This window comes from Hemiscyllium ocellatum, chromosome 31 (genome assembly GCF_020745735.1).
Source record: "Hemiscyllium ocellatum isolate sHemOce1 chromosome 31, sHemOce1.pat.X.cur, whole genome shotgun sequence".
NCBI classification, from domain to species: domain Eukaryota; kingdom Metazoa; phylum Chordata; class Chondrichthyes; order Orectolobiformes; family Hemiscylliidae; genus Hemiscyllium; species Hemiscyllium ocellatum.
The window spans coordinates 38,908,133-38,928,697 of NC_083431.1; the positions used below are offsets into that span (position 1 = coordinate 38,908,133).

Here is a 20,565-nt window from a genome sequence, read left to right on the forward strand (position 1 = left end):
ATGTTATGTTGTTTGCATTCATAGTTTCAGAGAGTGAAATTGCAAATCAGTAATGTTATAAGCTCATGTATACTAAGAACAAAAATAAAAGAGCCGAAGATAGTTTCTCATTGAACTTCCTGTAACCCAGATGAGGCCTTACTCTCCACTTTTGAAACTATTTCTGGCTGTAAAAAGCTAGTATCTAAGTCATTGCATTATTGTTCCCAAGAGAGGAGACTTCACCTTCTTATATGCGAGTGGGACTAGTTAAGTTAATGTAAACCAGGAATTGAACCTGGGTCATGCTCTTGAGGTGGGAAGCAAATTATAATGCCTTTACACTAACATTTTATGTTTACACTGACATTTAGGGAAGGGAAGATTCCAAGGTCACGGATCATTACCTGGCAGCCAACTGAAGAGTTTGTGAGGAATAATCATGTCTTGAATAACCCTGTGCAAACCATGTATATTATGGGAGACCTGGGGCCCTACGGAAAGTAAGTCTTCCATCTTTAAGTCAAAATCATTCTAGACTGAATTTGGTGACATTGACTACCAAATAATTTAATGGTCAATTCTGTTCTGATTGTCTAGGCTGGGGAAGCGTGGGGATGAGTATGTACTGTGCACCATTAAAGTGGACAACAATGGTGTTCTGTCCATAAGACCAGACTTCAGTGGCTCCAAACCAGCCTACAGGCAAGCATTCTATTCTGATATCTCTGAGTATTAAGATAGTAGTCAATGGCATCTGTATTTCTTGCATTCTGTATTGCAAGATATTTTTGCAACTTGTTAGAGTTTGAGACACTTGGAAGTTAATTCAGTGACTTATTTTGTGTGCACGATTTCTTGGCCCAGGTCGCTCCCTCCCGTCTGGATTTCCTCTTCAGAAATAATTTATCCAAATCTATCTTGTTGAATGTGTTGAGTCAACATTATTCTTCTGCTTCTAAACTTCAAAGGCTACAATCCACATTAATGGAATCCTTCCCCAAAATGTAACTCTTTAAGCCCTAATGTATTCTGGTAAATCTTTGCTCATCTTCTAAGATCACTCTCTCCATTCTGAGATGTTACGCTCAGAACTTATCCCAGTTCTGCAGATAGGATCAGATCATGGCTGGCTGCAGCTGAAGCATAACTTGCTCACTTGTGTTTCACAGGCTCCCTTGAAATAAAAGCCAACATTCCATTTGCATTTTCTTGATTACTCTTTATATTTTGTTCACTGCAGATTTCAATGCATACAGACAGCCAAATCTCGTTAATCCATCACAACTTTTCTGTGCCATTGAGAAAATATGTCTTACGTTAAAATCTAAACTGAAAACTAAAATGTTGGAAATACAGAGGTCATTTAATGTTTAAAAGTAACTGGTTAACATTTGGATGGAGACTGTGCCACTTTTGATTAACAATTTTAGGTGAAGAAAGATGCTGCTTTTACAGGATTAATTTGAAGGGAATGGCAGGGAAAAGGTGGAGGTGAGGAGTCCAGTGATGAATTAGTTTTGCAGGCACCTGAAGCAACGGGTCTGAAATATTGGAGTGGGGTTAAATTACATGGGAAATGGAGAAGAAAAAATGAAAATAGAAATGGGCACAGTGCCTGGTATGTCACCTTTATTAACAAGGGTCTCTTAGCTGTGAACCTGTGCCTTGAAGGTTAAGATATTCAGTTGCATTTGGCTATTCCCAATTTTTGATAAATCCTGAATCAGCCCGCCACAACTTGTTTATATCAATGCTGTGAGATTCCTCCAATGGAAAATGGAATTTAAACTACATATATGCTGACATCTTTGCTATTAACTATGATCTGCTATTTACAATATATCTCAATTGTGGCTCAGTTGGTAGTAGTTCTGCTTTTGCGTCAGAGGCTGCCGGTTCAGGTCCCATATCAGTGACACAGGACAGCAACCTAAACCAATATTCCAATGCAGTATAAAGAGCTCCCATCAGGGTCCTCTTATGGAGCACAAAGGATTCCATGGTGCTGTTTCAGAGAGATGAAAGAATTGTCTCTGGTGTCCTGAGCAATGTTTATCATTCAATCAATATCAGAGTGTCTAGCCGTTTTCACATTGCTATTAATGGGATCTTGCTGTTACAAATTGATTTCACCATTTCCTGCATTATATCAATGTCATCTCTTTTAAAAAAAAAACCTTAATAGAGTGTAAAACATTTAATTGTGAAAGGTACTATACAAGTGCAAGTCCTCATTCGTTCATCCTTTCTGTAAAGGGAACCTAACCATTGCCTTTATTATAAATTCTATCTGAAACATTAATCTTTCTCATTCAGCTGCTGGCATTTTTTTAGTTTCTGAAGCCTTATGATTTTTCTTAGATTTTCTCCTCCAAAATTGAGTCTGCTTGTTTATCAAATAGACCTATGACATAATTTCCTTTTTGACCCTTTGGTTCTTATTTCTGTTAAAAATCACACACCAGGTTATAGTCCAACAGGTTTATTTGGAAGCGCCTGTTGGTGCTTCTAAATAAACCTGTTGGACTATAACCTGGTGTTACGTGATTTTTAACTTTGTAACCCCAGTCCAGCACTGGCATCTCCAAATTGTTCTTATTTCTGACATTCTCCATTCTGGCTATGAATAGAATTGAGACTGAAGGAGAGAAGAAGGATCTATGGCTGTACACAATTAACAACGTATCCGTCACAGTCCAGAAGGAAGATCAGGAAAGAGAGAAAAATCTCTTCAAAGATGTAAGAAAAGGTTGCTTTTTTAAGTGAGGTAATGCTCATTTTCTTCAAGCTAACCTGGGCTGCATATAGCTTGTTGAATTATGTTGATTAGAACTGATACTCCTCCATCTCAGAACAAAGGTTAACTTGTGCTTAAAAGCCCAGTAAGAAATCATTATTACTTATTTTCTCATGTCTTTCTCTCTATGCAGTAAGGCAAAATAAGGTGTGACAGAAGGACACAACCACTCATGTGTACCATACAATTTTGAGCCTATCCACTAATATCTGTTGGAAGACGTACCTAATTTCTGGAGTATTGTGAGCAGTTTTTATCCTTTATTTAAGGAAAGATAGTATTTCATTGAAGGCATTTCAGAGAGGGTGCACCAAGATGATCACCAGTGTGGACTATTGTCTTGGGAGCAAAACTTAAACTGGTTGGGACGCTGCTCCTTAGAATTTAGACAAATGAGAGGTGCTGTCATTGAAACATATAATATGTTGAGGGTTGACAGGCTTAATGTGAAGGGAACTTATGGGAGATAAGCAGAGGGCTCAGGATAAAGGTGTGCCAATTTAAGTCAAAGTTGAAGAGAAATTTCTTCTCTGAGGGCTGAGTGTCTTTGGAACTCCTTGCCACAGAGAGCTGTGGGGGCAGAGTCCTTGTGTACATTTAAGACTGGGACAGACAGATCTTGATCTTTAAGAGAATCAAAGGTTAAGGGGAAAGATCAGGATAACAGGTATTAGGAATGTTGGATAAGCCATGATCTTATTGAATGGCAGAGCAAGCTGGAGTGTCTGAATGCCTACTCTTATCCCTTATGGTCATTCTCAGTTAGTGTCTCTGAAGGCCATTAAATGTATAGCTAGACAGTTACAAGATTAATACAAAGAATACATCAACATAAAGTGTGTTGCACTTTTTACATTGTCACAGTACCATGAATTTAGCTAAGAGAGCACTGTACAAAACAGACATCAAGCCATTATCTATGGACAGTGAAGAAGCAACCTAGTATAAATTCAACTGGCTGCTTTATAAAATGGAATTGCAAGGAGGTGCTGTGTGTTCTGTTTTTGAAATATCCTGATTGGAGGTGCTATATATTCTGCTCCTATATGGTGTTCCCTAGCCAGCAACATTTTGCTTTGTTCCTGCAGATTCCTCATAGGAGCAGAATAAATAGCATCTTTTCCAGCATATGTTTAATTCAGATAAATGTGAGGTGCTGCAATTTGGGAAAGCAAATCTTAGCAGGATTTATACACTTAATGGTAAGGTCCTAGAGAATGTTGCTGAACAAAGACCTTGGAGTGCAGGTTCATAGCTCCTTGAAAGTGGAGTCGCAGCTAGATAGGATAGTGAAGAAGGCATTTGGTATGCTTTCCTTTATCGGTCAGAGTATTGAGTACAGGGGTTGGGAGGTCATGTTACAGCTGTACCGGATATTGGCTAGGCCACTATTGGAATATTGCGTGCAATTCTGGTCTCCTTCCTATTGGAAAGATGTTGTGAAACTTGAAAGTGTTCAGAAAAGATTTACAACGATGTTGCCAGGGTTGAACGTTTTGAGCTATAGGGAGAGGTTGAATAGGCTAGGGCTGTTTTCCCTGGAGTATCGAAGGCTGAGGGGTGACCTTATAGAGGTTTACAAAATTATGAGGGGCATGGATAGGATAAATAGACACATTTTCCCTGGGGTGGGGGAATCCAGAACTAGAGGGCATAGGTTTAAGGTGAGAGGGGAAAGATATGAAAGAGACCTAAGAAGTAACTTTTCACGCAGAGGGTGGTCCGTGTATGGAATGAGCTGGCAGAGGAAGTGGTGGAGGCCGGTACAATTGCAACATTTAAAAGACATTTGGATGGGTATATGAATAGGAAAGGTTTGGAGGGATATGGGCCGGTTGCTGGCAGGTGGGACTAGATTGGGTTGGGATATCTGGTCGGCATGGACGGGTTGGACCGAAGGGGCTGTTTCCTGGCTCTACATCTCAATGACTCTATATGTCAGACTGAGCTAAGTAAGCATTCTGTACTGAAGTGATTGTCTCAGTATCTACTGATCTTTCTTAGGTTTTCACTTATTCTATTCCTATCACTTCTAACAAGTCATTTCGTATTTGTTTCTCCAAGCCTAAATTCTGTCTTTCACATCTGTTTACGGTTTTTTCCCTAATTAAAGACATGGTTTCAATAGACAACCTGATTTTTTGTTTAACGTTACTTCCAAGAAGTTTTCTGCTTTTTGTTCCTGTCAAGTACATTGATTTCCAATGGCTCAGTGTATGTTCCAAGTTGTTCCAAACTGTTTTCGTACCTAAGAAGGATGCTGTGTTCCGAAAAAGATGAGAAGAAAATTCTAACTTGTTCCCCGACTTTTCTGTTGTGTCTTTTCTTTCTCATCTCTATATGTAGAGATTTTAGAGAGTTAACTGTGAATACTCCTACGAATAGTTCCTTGAATATGTGAAGATCAAGGGTCAATTAAGGGTTTCCTTCATATCACTTGGTCCAGACCTGAATACTCTTCACTTGTTCAATCCTCTGTTTCTTCTGTAATCTTTTAAAACCAAGCTGAGCATTACCTGATGTATCTGAATCTCAATTTTACCAGTTTGCTTGTTCCAGCCCTTGTGATGTTTGATAATCAGTACTATTAAAATTCTTTCTCATGCTCCACCCTCAGCCTGTGTACAACAAACAAAATAAACTTGACTGAGTATAAAGTCTAGTTTAATATACACTAAAAAAAAATGCCTTGATGATTAAGCAATGATAAATATGCAGATTCTCATCTTTAACTGTATATCTAATTTGTATCGCCTTTTATTCAAATTAAAGTCTTGACAATTCAGATCTTACCCTTTTTGTTGACAGCTGTACAACAGACACAAGGATTACCTTCATACTTTGGTTGGAGAAGAATTTGAAATAGTAAGTTTTTGTTTTCCCCTTTTTAGCTTTAGTTTTCAAGAAGATAGAATAATTTTACATGTGTATTTAGATACGATGCTTTGGTCGCAAGATTGGTAGATTTCCAATATAAGCAAGTCCGCATAGAGTTATACACACTTCAACCAGAATTAGCATGAAGCTGACCATTGCATTAGTAGCGAGCATAATTTCATTGAGGCTAAAGTTAAAATGTTGGTTATGCTGACTAGTATTTCCAGAGAACAATTGCCATTTTTTGATATCAAATCAGCTATACTGCTGCTGTCTCACTAGCAGGTGACATGACTACTGTTCACAGATCACTTTGCTAATAGCTTGGGTGGTATTTGGGAAAAGGGTTCAGCCATTTTGGCTCTCAAGCCTGAGTTTCTGTCTGATAACAAGATGCTATTATTGTATTCATCTCAGTGCATGGACCGGTAATAATAGGTGATTTTAATTTTTATAATGACCGAGTAAACTTATCAGCCATAATGCAATTAAAAGTCACATGACACCAGGTTATAGTCCAACAGGTTTATTTGATCAGCATTAATGCAGTGAAAGATCAATTCCTGAAATGTGTATAAGATGGGTTTCTGGAGCAATATATTAAGGAATCATCTAAAGATTTAAATATTTTAGATTTAATAATGTTTAATAAGAAAGGGCTAATTAATAACAATGTTATAAAGGAGCAATGAGGAAATAATGACTATAATATGAGAGTTTTATTTTACGTTTGAAAATGATATGTAATTGGTTCTGAAACTAGAGTCAGAAATCTATACAAAGGAAACTGTAGATATGTAAGGGAGTATGGAAATGGTGGATAGTATTTAATGAAGTATTATCTCGTTTTCAATATACATTCCTCTAAGATAAAAAAGACACTATTGTAAAGGTGAATCAACTGTACTGAACAAAAAAAGTGAAGATTGCATTAGATCAAAAGAAGTGGCTTGTAATGATGCCAGAAAAAGCAGTAAGTCTAAGGTTCAGGACAATATTAGAATCCAGAAAAGTGTGACCAAGGAACTGATAATGAGAGGGAAAATAATCCATGCTTGTGAGTAACATAAAAGTGGAATGTAAAAGCTTCTTTACATATGTCGAGAGTTAATCATCAACAAGGACAAATATGGATCCATTACAAGCAGAGAGAGGCAAATTTATATTAGAAAACAATGGACAAACTAACAATCGATCTTTGTCTTCACGAGTAAAGATCTCAAATCTCCTAAAAAAATCTAGGTAACCCAGGGGATTGTGAAAGCAAAGAAGTGAAAGAAATTAGAATGAATGAAGAGGTGGTACTTGAAAAATTAATTTAAATTTGCGTGAAGTTTAATAAAATCCCTTAACCAGATGAACTTCATCCTAGAGTATTGAACAATACATAGACATGTAGCTGCCTTGGTGGTTATCTTTCAAAATTCTGTAGATTTTGGAAAACTTCCTCCAGACTGGCAATTAGCAAATGTAACTCCACTATTTAAGAAGGGAAGGAGAGAAGAAACTGAGAACCACAGATCTGTTAGTTTGACATCAGTCAAAGGGAGAATGTTTTAATTCATTCTAAAGGATGTAATAACTAGGCACTTAAACATGATCATTGGATTGTGCAGAGTCAGCATGAACCTTTGAAAAGGGAATCAGGTTTGACAAACCTGTTAAGAGTTTTTTGAGATATCTCTTGTGGCATAGATGAAAGAGAAGTAGTTGGTGTCGTTGATTTGAATTTCCAGAAAGTTTTAAATATGATCCCACTCAGAAGCTTAGCAAACATAATTAGAATACATGGGATTTGGTTAACGTACTACTGTGGTTTGAGAATTGCTTAATAGGCAGAAAACAGAGAGTAATAAATTATGGCAGAGAGGAATAAATTATGGCAGAGTGTTACTACTGGTGTACCACAGGATGAGTGCTTAACCCACAGCTATTCCCAGTGATTTGGGGATGTAATAATTAAATGTAATATTTCCAAATTTGATTACAACATAAATCTTGGAGGGAATTTAAATTTTAAGGAGGATACGGGGTGGCACGATGGCTCACTGGTTAGCACTGCTGCCTTGCAGCGCCAGGGATCTGGGTTCGGGTTCAGTTCCAGCCTCTGGCGATGGTCTGTGTGGAGTTTACACATTCTCCCCGTGTCTGCGTGAGATTCCTCTGGGTGCTCTAGTTTCCTCCCACACTCCAAAGATGTACAGGTTAGGTGGATTGGCCATGCTAAATTTCCCATGGATGTGTAGGTTAGATGTATTTGTCAGGGATAATGTAGGGGAATGTCTCTGAGTGAGATACCCTTTGAATGGTTGGTGTGAACTTTTTGGCAAATTGGCCTGTTGCACACTGTAGGGATTCTATAAAAATGGATGGCGGTGGACTAGTGGTATTATCATGAGACTATTAATCCATCAACCTGCCAAGCTCCTGGAGGACTGTGGTTCAAGTCCTGACATGACAGGTAGTGGAATTTGAATTCTGGAATTAGGAGTCTAATGATGATCATGATACAAGGAGGCTTTGAGGAAATTTGACATTCGACGTGAATAGGCAAGAGCATGTTGCATATAATATGGTGTCAGTAAGTGTCAAGTTACACACTTTTGGTAGACAAAACTGAAAGTTCAAGGATTGATAGAGAGAGATTAGGCTTTGTTGATGTTCCCAAAGATACATGAGTATCTTTGTTCGTGAGTCATTTTATTCAAAAAAGAATTTGCTACATCAAGGGGTATGGGGAAAAGTAGGATTATGGTTTTGAGGTCGAGGATCAGTCATGATCATACTGAATGATGGGGCAGGCTCAAGGGACCGAAAACCCGAGTCTTGCTTCCAGTTCCTGTATTTTTTTCTATATTTATAGGCTAGCATTCAGGTCCAGCAAATAATTAGGAAAGCAGATGGCATGTTGTCCTCCATTGGTTAATAGGTTGTTTCCCTGCCTGTTGAAGTAGATGACATAGAGATAACTTGTTAAGAGAGTCCTATCCTGGAGAAGAATGGAAAAAAATATTGGAAATAGAATATAGAAATTCTAATTTCACTCAGGAGTTGTAGGACACAATTTGAACTATGTGAACAGCCCTATGAATCCAAGAGTAAGGAGTGGCAACAGACTGTGCACTGCCAATTAATAAACTCGTGGCTGGTCTGATTGTAACCTCAGCTCCATGTTCCTGCCTAAGCCTGATAATCTTTGACTGAAAGAAAAGCAAAATACTGTGAAGCTGGAATTTGAAATAAAGACAGAGAATGCTTGAGAAACTCAGTAGTTTGGCAATATCTGTGGAGAGAGAATGTTCTGAAGAAGGCATATTGTACTCAATGTTAAACCTTTCTCTGCAGCTGTTTCTCCAATGTTTTGTTAGTAATCATTTACCTCCTTACCTCCAAAAACAATTTTGTTCTCTTGCTTAAAGTTGTGTCTTGTCCTTTTGACTTTATAGATACCTTATATAGTTAACTGGTTGATAGTAAAAAAAAACCTAGCTACTGCTACTCTTCCTATGAACAGAATAGGCCATTAGGCCTCTTGCACCTCCTCCAAATTTATTACATCTTAGCTATTTATATTATAGCTCCATCTGTGTTCCTTTGACCCTTATCCTTTGATGCTTTTACTGAACAAAATCTGTTTCTCAGTCCATACATCGTTCACATGCTGTTTCAGGAAAAAGTTCCAAGTTTTTGTGAATGCACATCTCTCTCAAATGGTCTTATTACACTCCATGAATAGCCTGACTTTAAAACCATATACTTGATTTCCACTTTTTAGAGAAAATATTCTGTACCCTATCAAGTACTTTTGTCATTTTAAACAGTTGAATCAGATTATTCTTCATCAATGATGACTTCTTATGCCCTTATTTCTTTGCATTCCCATGAAGAGCTATCTCTTTACCACCCCCTGAGAAAAAGAACAGGAAATCACCACAGGAAATGGCATCACTAACCCAAGGAAACCTAAACAAATAAATAGAAAGTTGGCCATACGACCAGTGCTTCATCTGATGATGTTACCTAGTATGGTGAAGGAACGTCTGAAAATGAACCTTCTAGCTCAGCGAGCAAATCTACTTCCAGAGATATCTCTATTTGTTCATCTCTTTCTCTCTTCACCTGCGATTCAATAAGAAACCTAGATATTATAACCACAGACTGACATCTTGATTGACTACGATGTACCAAATTCGAACACCACACTTTTTTTCTCTCAGTCTATGATTTCTTTTTGGTCAAATTGAAATGGAATGGTGAACAGATGGTTGAGTGTAATGAAGGTGTTTGAATTGTGATTGACTTCAGTTTTGAAATTCATTCCATTCTAATTCTTGCAGCCTCCCATTGGTACTCTTCAGTTGTTTGTGAATGGAGAAATTGGTAAGTTTGTTATGGCATTGCTTTTAAAAACCTAGATGTTCTTACTAGCAAAAACTAAATCGCAAAAACCTTCAGAATCCACAAGAAATAATGGATCATGTTGGCACTATTTAAATACATCCCCTGGTGGCAGTACTAAGCAATGTAACTCAATAAGTTTCTGGGCTGACCCACAGTGGATAAACACATGAAAGATGAACAGCAGGAGAAGATTTACTGGTCTATCATGTCTGCCCTATACGACCACAATTCCCCAAACATTGCTATTTGCAACATTGCCAGCGGTCATGTAATAACCGAGGGAGAATCAAATCTGAAAAATTCTCTTGGACTATCTAAGGTAATCACTACTAGTCTAGATGAACATCCATGGTCTGAATTCATTATCTGTTTTTAATTAATTATTTTACTTTTTATATTCTGTGATTTCCACCCTGATCAAGATCTAGTCCAGATCTCTCTTTAAGATCAATGGATCTGTGCCCACTCAAGAACATGAACTAGTTTTATTGGTGTACTGTCCTCAGAGTTGTACAGCATGGAAAGTCCCCTTGGTCCAACCTGTTCATGCCTACCAGCTATCCTAAATGAAACTAGTCCCATTTGCTTGCATTTGGCCCATATCCTTCTAAGCCCTTCCTATTTATGTATCCATTCAGATGCCTTTTGAATGTTGTAATTGTACCTGCCTCCACCACTTCCTCAGGCAGCTCATTCTGTGCATGCACCACTCTGAAAACGTTGCTCCTTAAGTCCCTTTTAAAGATTTCCCTTCTCATCTTAAATGTATGCCTTCTAGTTTTGGACTCTCCTACTCTGGGGAAAAAGATCTTGTCTATTTACCCTATGCCCCTCATGATTTTATAAACCTCTATAAGGTCACCCCACAGCCTCTGCTGCAGGTAAAATAGCCCTAGCCCATTCAGCCTCTCCCAAGAACTCAAAAACCTCCAACCTCGGCAACATCCTTGTAAATCTTTTCTGAATCCTTTCATATTTAACAACATGTTTCCTGTAGTGGAGAGACCAGAATTGCACACAGTATTTCAAAAGTGGTTTCACCAATATTCTGTACAGCCGCAACATGAGATCCCAATTCCTATGCTGAATGCACTGACCAATAAAAGCAACATACCGAAAACCACCTTCACTACCCTATCTACCTGTGACTCCATCTTCATGGAACTACGAAGTTGCACCACAGGGTCTCTTTGTTCTGCAACCCTCCCAGTACTGTACTGTTAAATCTTTAAGTCCTGCCCTGATTTGTCTTACCAAAATGTAACATCACATTTATCTAAATTAAACTCCATCTGCCATTCATCAGGCCATCTGGTCAAGGGCCCATTGTATTCTGAGATAATCATTTACTTGTCCGCTACCCCACTAATTTTGGTGTCATCTGCAAACTTATTAATCATTCTTCCCATGTGCACATCCAAATCTTTTGTATAAATGACAAAGCAGTGGACTCAACATAGATTCTTGCAGCACACGGCTGGTCACAGGCTTCTAGTCTGAAAAACAATCTTGCATCACCACCGTCTATCTCCTACCTTTGAGACATTTTTGGATTCAAATGGAAAGGAAAGAAAAAGTTCCTGACTTACTCTTTCAAAATTTGATCGCATGATTCTAGTCTTCTAGGCCTTTATAATTTTAAACAGTCATCTGTTTTAATTGTGTTCTGAAGAAGGGTCATTGGACCTGAAATGTTTACTCTGCTTTCTCTCCATAGATGCTGCCAGAACTGCTGAGTTTCTCCACCTGATTCTATTTTTGTTCCAGTTTCTGCCCATCACCCTGATGTGGGAATCTCTTGTCCAAACAAACTGCAAAGCCTTATTTTTCCATTGCCTCCAGTATCATTCATCATGTAAAGCTTTGTCCTCATATAATTCTTTTGTCAACAAAAATCTGTATGTAATACTGATTCACTTTGGCAATGCAACCTAATGCTACATTTGCTTTGGATATATTTTTATAATATGATAATGAATCTTAAAATTATGTGCAATTATACGAAGATATCTTGCATTCTCAACCAACCTCTAGTCCTTTTATATTGTAGATATAAATATATTTGGCGTCTTGTCTACATGCATTCCACTACCTTTGTCTGAAGTAAATGTCATTTGCCAGATAAGACTCAGTTCTCCATCAGATCAAGATTCAATTGCAGCAGTTTATTCCCATTTAGAGCCTCAGCACTGACCAATAGCTGGTCATGACCAAAGCAATGGTGAGGTGTACTGGAAAACATCAGTATGTCTGGCAGTGGAGGAGAAAAGCCAGTCAGGATTTCTGTTGCTGATCAGTATATTAATATCAGTATATCAGTTCTGTTGCTGATAAATATTCAACTTGTACGCATGAGCTAAATAGTCTGCAAAATTCATTGTGCAGTGTCTAAGGGCACAGTATGAGGCAATTGTACTAGTGCAGTTGGATTTTGTACTCCTAGCTTAGAATGCTGCACATGGTTTGTTGAGTGTGTGATGGGACTAATTAAAATAATTTTAATTTGAATTGAATCATCAGTCATCACACAGTTGTTAAATACTTTGACAGGGTAACTGTCCTCTCTATAGGGTAATTTGACCATTACTGCCCAGATGTGAAGTGGGAATCATCAGTAAATCCTTGTAGCCCCTTAGGGATTCAGCATTGTGCCCAACAGCATGCTGCTGCAGTCAGTTGATATGTAGTGGTTCTTAACGACTAAAATCTATAATCTCAAATTTTATTTTATGATGTGAGACTTTTATTAGCTCTAAAATGGCAGTAATCCCAATGTATCCTATGATGCATTAGTAAATCTTTAAATAAACAGATAATGCAGACTGACTTTTTCATTTCCCATTTGGATCTCCTCCCTTTGGTCAAGGTGAATCATTAGCCACGTCCTCCCAGCCCATTTTCTCTGTGGTCCCTGTTATGATACAAAACAAAAGTTCTTACATATCTGCAGACAAGCTTTCTAAACATTGCACGACTCATCTGTCTGCAACATCACAGTACAGTAAGCGCAGGTGCAACTTTTTTTCCAAAGATGTTGCTTTACTGAGATTTCAGATGATAATGGTGAAAAGTCTGGCTGTAACCTTGAGTAGCTGCAGAGTGAGTATTCACAAATGATGGGAGGTGAACATTGCTGAGTATCAGGAACTGGCAGCATAGTTGAATACTAGAAGAATGGGAAACCTTGACTGGGAGTATAAAACAAAGTGGTCACAAATGGATTTTCTCGTAGACTTTGCACTATATGCCTTATAAGTTTGGGTATACTCCATGAAGGAACCAGATATTTTTGTAGTGTTGGGCCAGATTCAGTGTTTGATTTGGCTGATTTTACTTTTGATCTTTCAGTGTCAGCTCAGGGTTTTGAATATGACAATCTGTATGTACAGTTTCTCCTTGAACTTCCAGACAGTAAGTATATTATTATTTCTTCTCAGTGTGCATGTGCATAGGTGATAGTATGTGGCTTTAGCTTTTGCACACTCGTATGTTATTTTGCCTCTCCAAGTGTAATTTCTCCTTTTCCTTCACTCTCTTGGTCTCGTGTTAATAAGTTATTCAACATCATGTGTAAAGTGAAATTCCCACTGGCTAGTGCTCCACTGCTCATCTGCCTAAGTGAGTAAAAGAAGATTCCTATTAGTTACCACTCTCCAATTGTTCTGCCATCCTGAATGAAGAAGGGTTTGTAACAGCTTAGTCCTCCCTTGTTGAACCACCCATGTGATTGAAGGATATGCTATACAGGCTTCCCTTTTCTTGTTGAACTGGTGTCAAGAACAATGGAGCAGTTCAGGTACAGGTTATCTTTTTACCTGCTCAACTTCATTTCTTAAATTTTGTATGTTTATTTCCTCAATGAATAAGAATTGACATTTTTAAAAAACTTTTCCTCAGTCCAAAGATGTGCAGGCCAGATGAATTGGCCAGGCTAATTTGCCAGTAGTATTAGGTGCATTAGTCAGAGGGAAGTGGGTTACTCTTCGGAGTGTTGGTGTGGGCTCGTTGGGTCGAAGGGCCTGTTTCCACACTGTAGGGAATCTAATCTAATAACTTGTATTTCTGATACCTTGAATTGCCATGCAACAATTCTAATCCAGCATATAGAATCTCTGCTTTGGTCAGAGCTCCACCTTGATTTATTTCTCAGCAATCTCATACATCACCTGGTCTGTTTGTTTATACTGGCAAATTTCCTGCGACTTTGTTTGCAGTGTATGTGAGGAAACACTCAACTTATTAAGGATGGAAACATTTTGGTGTCCAACTTAACTGTTATTTTGCTACTGAAGTGGTCTGTCCATTAAAGGTTGTGAGGTGTATGTGTGGAAAATAACAATATCGTAGAAAAAAAGGAAATAATTAGCTTGCATTTAAAGGGGCTCAGGACTCATCCAAAATACTTCAGAGGTGGTCAAGTATTCAAGAGACTTCCACAGTTGGCAAAGAGGTAAATAATAGATAATCTAAATTGGGTGGAGTCCGATAAAGCATAGAATTTGACCAGGATACCAAGGGTGCTGTCCAGTTCGAATAGTGCAGTGGGAACATTTATGTCCATTACTAATGTGATCCCAGTTTAATATGTCATTTGAAAGACAGTGCCTGCAAAAGTACACCACTCTTTGTTCTGCTCATAAGTGTCAGATTTAGTTGCATGCTGAAGTCTCGAGTTATAACTAAGCCAAGGCTAATCCTGCATTTGTTTAGAAGTTAGTTGCTATAGAGGTTCTGAGATATTCACTGCTTGCACATGTCTGGCTTCCCTCCAAAGATCAGAAGAAACCAACAGGAAACTCCTTATTTTAATAAGTGATTGCTTTGTACTGTGGTAGGTACAACTTAATATTAGAGTCAAGATTAGAGTGGTGCTGGAAAAGCGCAGCAGGTGCTTCATTGCTGATGAAGGGCTTTTGCCCAAAAAGTTGATTTTCCTGCTCCTCAGATGCTGCCTGACCTGCTGTGCTTTTCCATCACCACTCTAATCTTGACTCTAATCTCCAGCATCTGCATTACCTACTTTCGCCTACCCCTTAATATTATACATCTGTATTAATGGATCTCCTGTAGAGTTGCTTGCAGTGACTCTAAAGGCATGCTTTTCTTTTGATGTGTAACAATGTATTGCCAAATCTAAAATTTGTGCTAATTTAGTTGAAAATGTTTTTATTATTAAACTTTATAAAGTATTACAGAAGGATTCATAGATTTTTGAGATCAAATTGTGTTTCAATTGCTGAAGATATTGAAACAGCATTCCTGATCCTTATATATTTTTATCTATTTAGTAAATTTTATGTCTTTGCTTTTTTATTGAAACCCAGAATTCAGTAATGGGGAACTTAATTAATTGACAGAGAAATGGGAAAAATACATAATAATCATGACATGTGGAGAATTTGGGAAGAACCTAGAAGCAGTGAAAGGAGGGTGGCTTGGTGTACCTGGAAGAAGGATTACAATGAAGGGGATGTTTAAAACAGTGAAGTGTAACTTTTCATCATTTCTTTGAACTTTTCTTTAATTTTCTTTACAGCACTGACTCATCAACACAGATTTGGGAAAATTACCAGAGTTATTTAAAGCTTTTAGTGTGCTCATACAAACATGCAAAGTAGGAGTAGAAGTAGGCCAATTGGCCCCTTGAGCCTTTTCCATTATTCAATAAGATCATTACTGATCTGATACTGCATATTCCTGCCTATCTCGGGTAATCTTTCACCCCCATTCTTGCTTATCCAGAATCTATTAACGCCTATTTTATAAACATCTTAAGAATTCTGCTATCATTGCCTTTCAAGGAAGAGAGTTCCAAAGATTACTGACCCTCATTGAGAGAGAATTTGTCTTTACCTCTATCTCAAATAGGCCATCCCTTATTTTCAAGTACCCCCAATTATAGATTCTCCCATAATAAAAACATATTCACTCTGTCAAGACACCTCAGAATTTTGTATGTTACAATCAAATCGCCTTTTATTCTTGAAAACTCCAGTAAGTCCAACCTGTCCAACTTTTCTTTACAAGAAAGGTGTCCATTTCAAGTGGTAAATTTTCTTTAAACTGCTTCCAATACATTAACATTTTTCTCTAAATATGGAGGCTAATCTGTGAACAGTACTGCAGACATGGTCTTCCAAATGTCCTGAATAACTGAAGCATAACCTCCCTACTTTTATATTTCATTCACTTGACAATAAATTATAACATTATATTAGCTTTCCTAATTACTTGTTGTATCTACATGTTTACCTTTTTGTGACTCATACACTGTGACACCCAGATCCATCTGAATTTGAGTCCTGCAATGTCTCATCATTTAGATAGTATGCTTCTATTTTATTCTTCCTGTCAAAATGGAAATTTCAGATTTTCCCACATGATACTTGTATTTACCAAATCTTTGCCACTCACTAGCTATACCCTTTGTAGTATCCTAATGTGCTTTCCATAACTTATTTTAACATTTGTGTCACCAAAAAATTTGGCGATCAAATCTTTGATCCTTTCGTCTAAGCATTTATGTAAATTGAGACCTCAGCACCGGACCTTGTGACACACCACATCTTACCAACCAGAAGGTTATCCATTTGTTATTAACTTGCCTGTCTTCTGTCCATACCAAATGATACCCTTGCACCATGAGCTTTTATTTTCCCCTATAATCTTTGACATGACACCTGATCAAATGCTTTCTCAAAGCCTAAATACAGTGCATCCTTTTTGTCCGCAGCATGTTATATCTTCAAAATACTAATAAATTGTATAAATGTGATGTTGACTCTGCCTATAACCTGACTTTTTCTAAGTGATCTGCTCTAATGTCTTTATTAATAGCTGATAATGTCGTTTTTGTGACAAATGTTAAGTTAACTGGCTTGTGGCTTCCAACTTTGCTTCCCTCAATTTTTGAATTAAGGAATTATACTCATTATTTTCCACTTTAATGGAATCTTCCTTGTAATTACATGTATTGTTAAATTATACAAATTACCAAATCAAATTATAAAATTATAAGCTGTAATTATAAACACATTTTTGTGCTTTATATCCTTAACAACAACCAATGTTGAATACTTTTAAGGCAGAAGTTGATAGATCCTTGATTAATAAAAGGGAGTGGAAGGTTATTGGCAATAGGCCAGAATAAGAAGTAATCAGATTCAGTCATGAACTTTAGAGTGGTGGGGCAGGCTTGAAAGGCTCAATGGCGATCACTTGTTCCTAACTCACTTATTGTATAAACTTACTAAAATCTGTAATAACTCAGGAAAATTTCTGAGATTTGAATTTGTGAATCAGTGCTATAAAAATTTAAAGGAAAGGGCCAGTTTGATAAAGACTCAGAATAGTTTCTAGATACTCCCTCACATGATTCTAGATTCCTTTCTACTAGATGCTCCTATGTCATCCTCCTTTCACTGCCTCCAGGTTCTCTCCACACTCCAAGCCAAAAGTTGTTTTCAGCAAATTTTTAGGAAAGAGTATTAATTTGTATTTACTTAGCACCATTCATGTTACTAAACATCCCAAGACAGTCCACAAGACTGTTATCAAACAAGTTTTGGACTACATCATGTAAAATACTAAGGCGGTTGAGCAACAGTTGTTTAAAGACGCATATTAAAGGAGGGAAGAGAGGCAGCGTAGTCTAGGGAGGAAATGCAAAAGGTTAGGACATAGTGGCTGAAGGCATGGTCATCAGTAGTCCAGCAACTAAACTTGGGTTGTTCAAGAGATCAGAATTAGAGAAATGCAGATATATTCTAGAGTTGAGGAGCTGGAAGTGGAGGGGAAAGACTGTTGTGGGATTTGAAAAGAAGCTTGAGTATTTAAAAATGCGGGCATTGCATGGTGAAGAGCTCATGTAGGTCACAGAAGTCCTGGGTGAAAGGGGCTTATTGCAGGCGAGGACATGGTCCAAAAACTTTGGATGAAAGGAAATACAGGTACACAATCCTTTATCCAAAAACCTTGGGCCAGTTGTTTTTCAGATTTAGGAATATTTTGGTTTTCAGATTTCGGAATAAAAGACATTTTTACAGTGAATTTTAAAAACCGTTATCGAATAGCAAACCCACGTGTGACTAGTACGAGTGCTGAGACACAATTGATGCCTGCCAGTGCTGGGCGACGCCGCCACATCACATCTGAGTGATGTGGTTTAAGTTGGTGTGGAGATGGGTCACCTGTTCGCACGCCAAACAACCTTGATATGCAGAAAAACATCTTCACGAAAAAAACTTCAAATTTCGAAGCTTTTTGAATTTCAAACTTTCACATAAAGGATTGTGTACCTGTACATGCTTTGTGCAAAGCTTATAATGTACAATGTGCAGCTACTAGATGTTTCCATGATTTGGATATGGTTTGTTCAACATGGTGCACAACTATACAGTTTCAAAATATTTATAGGGTAGGTGCAGTGAGATTGTGGAAAAGTCGAGAACCTGAGGCATAATCTCAAAGTAAAGTATTACCTGTTTAAGACAGAGGTAAGGAGAAATTTCTTTTGTGAGAGTACTAAATTTGTGGAATTATTTACTGCCGAGGAAGTGGAGAGGCTGATCTTTAAGAATATTCAAGGCTGAGAGAGACTAAATTTTGAACAGCATGGTAATCTAGGGTTATGGTGAAAGGTGGGAAAGTACAGTTGAGGATTATCAGATCAATCATGACCTCATTGAATGGTTCAGCAAACTCAATGGGCCAAATGGCCTACAGTAGGTTGTTTCCTATCTGTCCCTTTGTGATTGTAATTTTGGTTCAGTGACCATGCAGTATGTGACACATCTGGTGTATGGTACCAACAAAGCTTAAATAATTTTTGTTTTCTAATGTCTAGATTGGTTCTGTTCTTCAAGACAGCAGTTGTCTGGAGTGACACAGACCTGCTCTACCAAGGTCGAGGGCCAGGTAAGGACATTACAAGAGCAATGTTTGAATTTTGTTAATCAGATTACAAATAGAATTAAGATGATCAGTGAATACTTAAGTCCGTGTGTTGTGGGCATTGCTGATAAAACCAACAGTTATTGCCTACTTCTAAATGCCTTTGAGGTAGTAGTGGTGGTGGTGGTGAGCCACCTCTTATAACAATCTGGTGTCGGTAAACCTACTGTGCAGTTAGAAAGGAGGTTCCAATGAATTTGAAGGAATAAACACTGTCTGTGGAACTCAGGAATATGTGACTTGCTGTTGAAGTTGTGGTTTATGGTGTTCCTGTGTGTCTGTTGCCTTGCTTTCCAGCTGATAGAAGTTTGGAAGTTGCTATTACAGGGGGCTTGACAAATAACCGCTACTGTGTGGTGATAATGGATGAAATGATTATATAAGATAGTGGAGGAGGATCAAGAAGTCATACGTCGCTGTTGAACATCTTGTCCTGCTGGGGTTGCACCTATTCAGGCAAGTGGGGAATGTTCATTCCATCGCAATAATGACTTCTGCATTACACATAGTGAAAAGTCTATGGGGAGTGAAGCCTAACAAACTCTCGTGGTTCGTCCAGTTGAATTTCTGATCAGTGGTGATCCTTGATGTCTGTGGTGGTGGATTCTGCGATAATCCAGTGTTGTTGAATTGCAAAGAGGGGGTTAGATTGACTTTTGATGATTGGCACAGTATGGCACGATTAACCTGTCACTTATGAATCAAAACCTGAATGTGCTGTACAGCTGCAACATGACATTCCAACTCCTATACGCATTACGCTGACCAATGAAGGTAAGCATGCCAAATGCCTGCTTCACCACTCTGTCTTTCTGTGACTCCACTTTCAAGAAGCTATGCACCTGCAGCTGTAGATCTTCATACAAGAACACTGTGCAGGGCCCTACCATTAAATTTATCAGTCTGCCTTGGTTTGTCTTGTCAAAGTTCAGGACCTTACATTTATCTAAATTAAACTCCATTAAACACTTCTCAACCCATTGGCTCCTCTGATCAAGGTACTCTGAGATCACCTTTACTTTCCACTGCACCACCAATTTTGGTGTCATCTGTAAATTTACTAACCATACCTCCTATATTCACATCCAAATCAGTTATATAAATGACAAAAAGCAGTGAAGATGGCACCGATCCTTGTAGCACACCGCTGGTCACAAGCCTCCAGCCCAAAAAAGAACCCTCCAGCATCATCCTCAGTCTCTTACCTTGAAGGCAATTTTGCATTCATTTGGTTAGCTCTCCCTGGATTCCATGTGATCTAACCTTGCTAACCAATTTACTATGCACAGCCTTGTCTGTATAGACGTCTACTGTTCTGCCTACATCAGTCTTCTTTGTCACCTTCAAAAATCTCAGTTTTTTTTAAGTATAATCGCTATTGAAATGTAGGCAATTTTACTCTCAGTTTCACAGCAGCATTTCATAAAAAGCAATGTGACAGTGAGTGTATAATCTGAGTGATTTTTATTTGAAGGCTAAATATTGGTCTAAGCTAGGGTTGTCAGCCCTGGCTCAGTGGATAGCCCCCTCGCTTCTGAGGCAGAGGTTGTGGGTTC

General features: G+C 38.1%; 1 protein-coding gene across 1 annotated transcript in view; it reads left to right on the forward strand.

Moving 5' to 3' along the window:
* The window catches only part of mks1 (MKS transition zone complex subunit 1), a 70,340-nt gene that overhangs the window by 24,241 nt on the left and 25,534 nt on the right, over window positions 1-20,565 (forward strand). Inside the window, exons 6-12 of the mRNA XM_060847906.1 lie at window positions 354-482; window positions 580-684; window positions 2,613-2,721; window positions 5,588-5,644; window positions 9,994-10,036; window positions 13,406-13,468; window positions 18,903-18,973. Of these exons, the coding sequence (XP_060703889.1) occupies window positions 354-482; window positions 580-684; window positions 2,613-2,721; window positions 5,588-5,644; window positions 9,994-10,036; window positions 13,406-13,468; window positions 18,903-18,973 (577 nt within the window). The remainder of the gene's footprint in view (window positions 1-353; window positions 483-579; window positions 685-2,612; window positions 2,722-5,587; window positions 5,645-9,993; window positions 10,037-13,405; window positions 13,469-18,902; window positions 18,974-20,565) is intronic.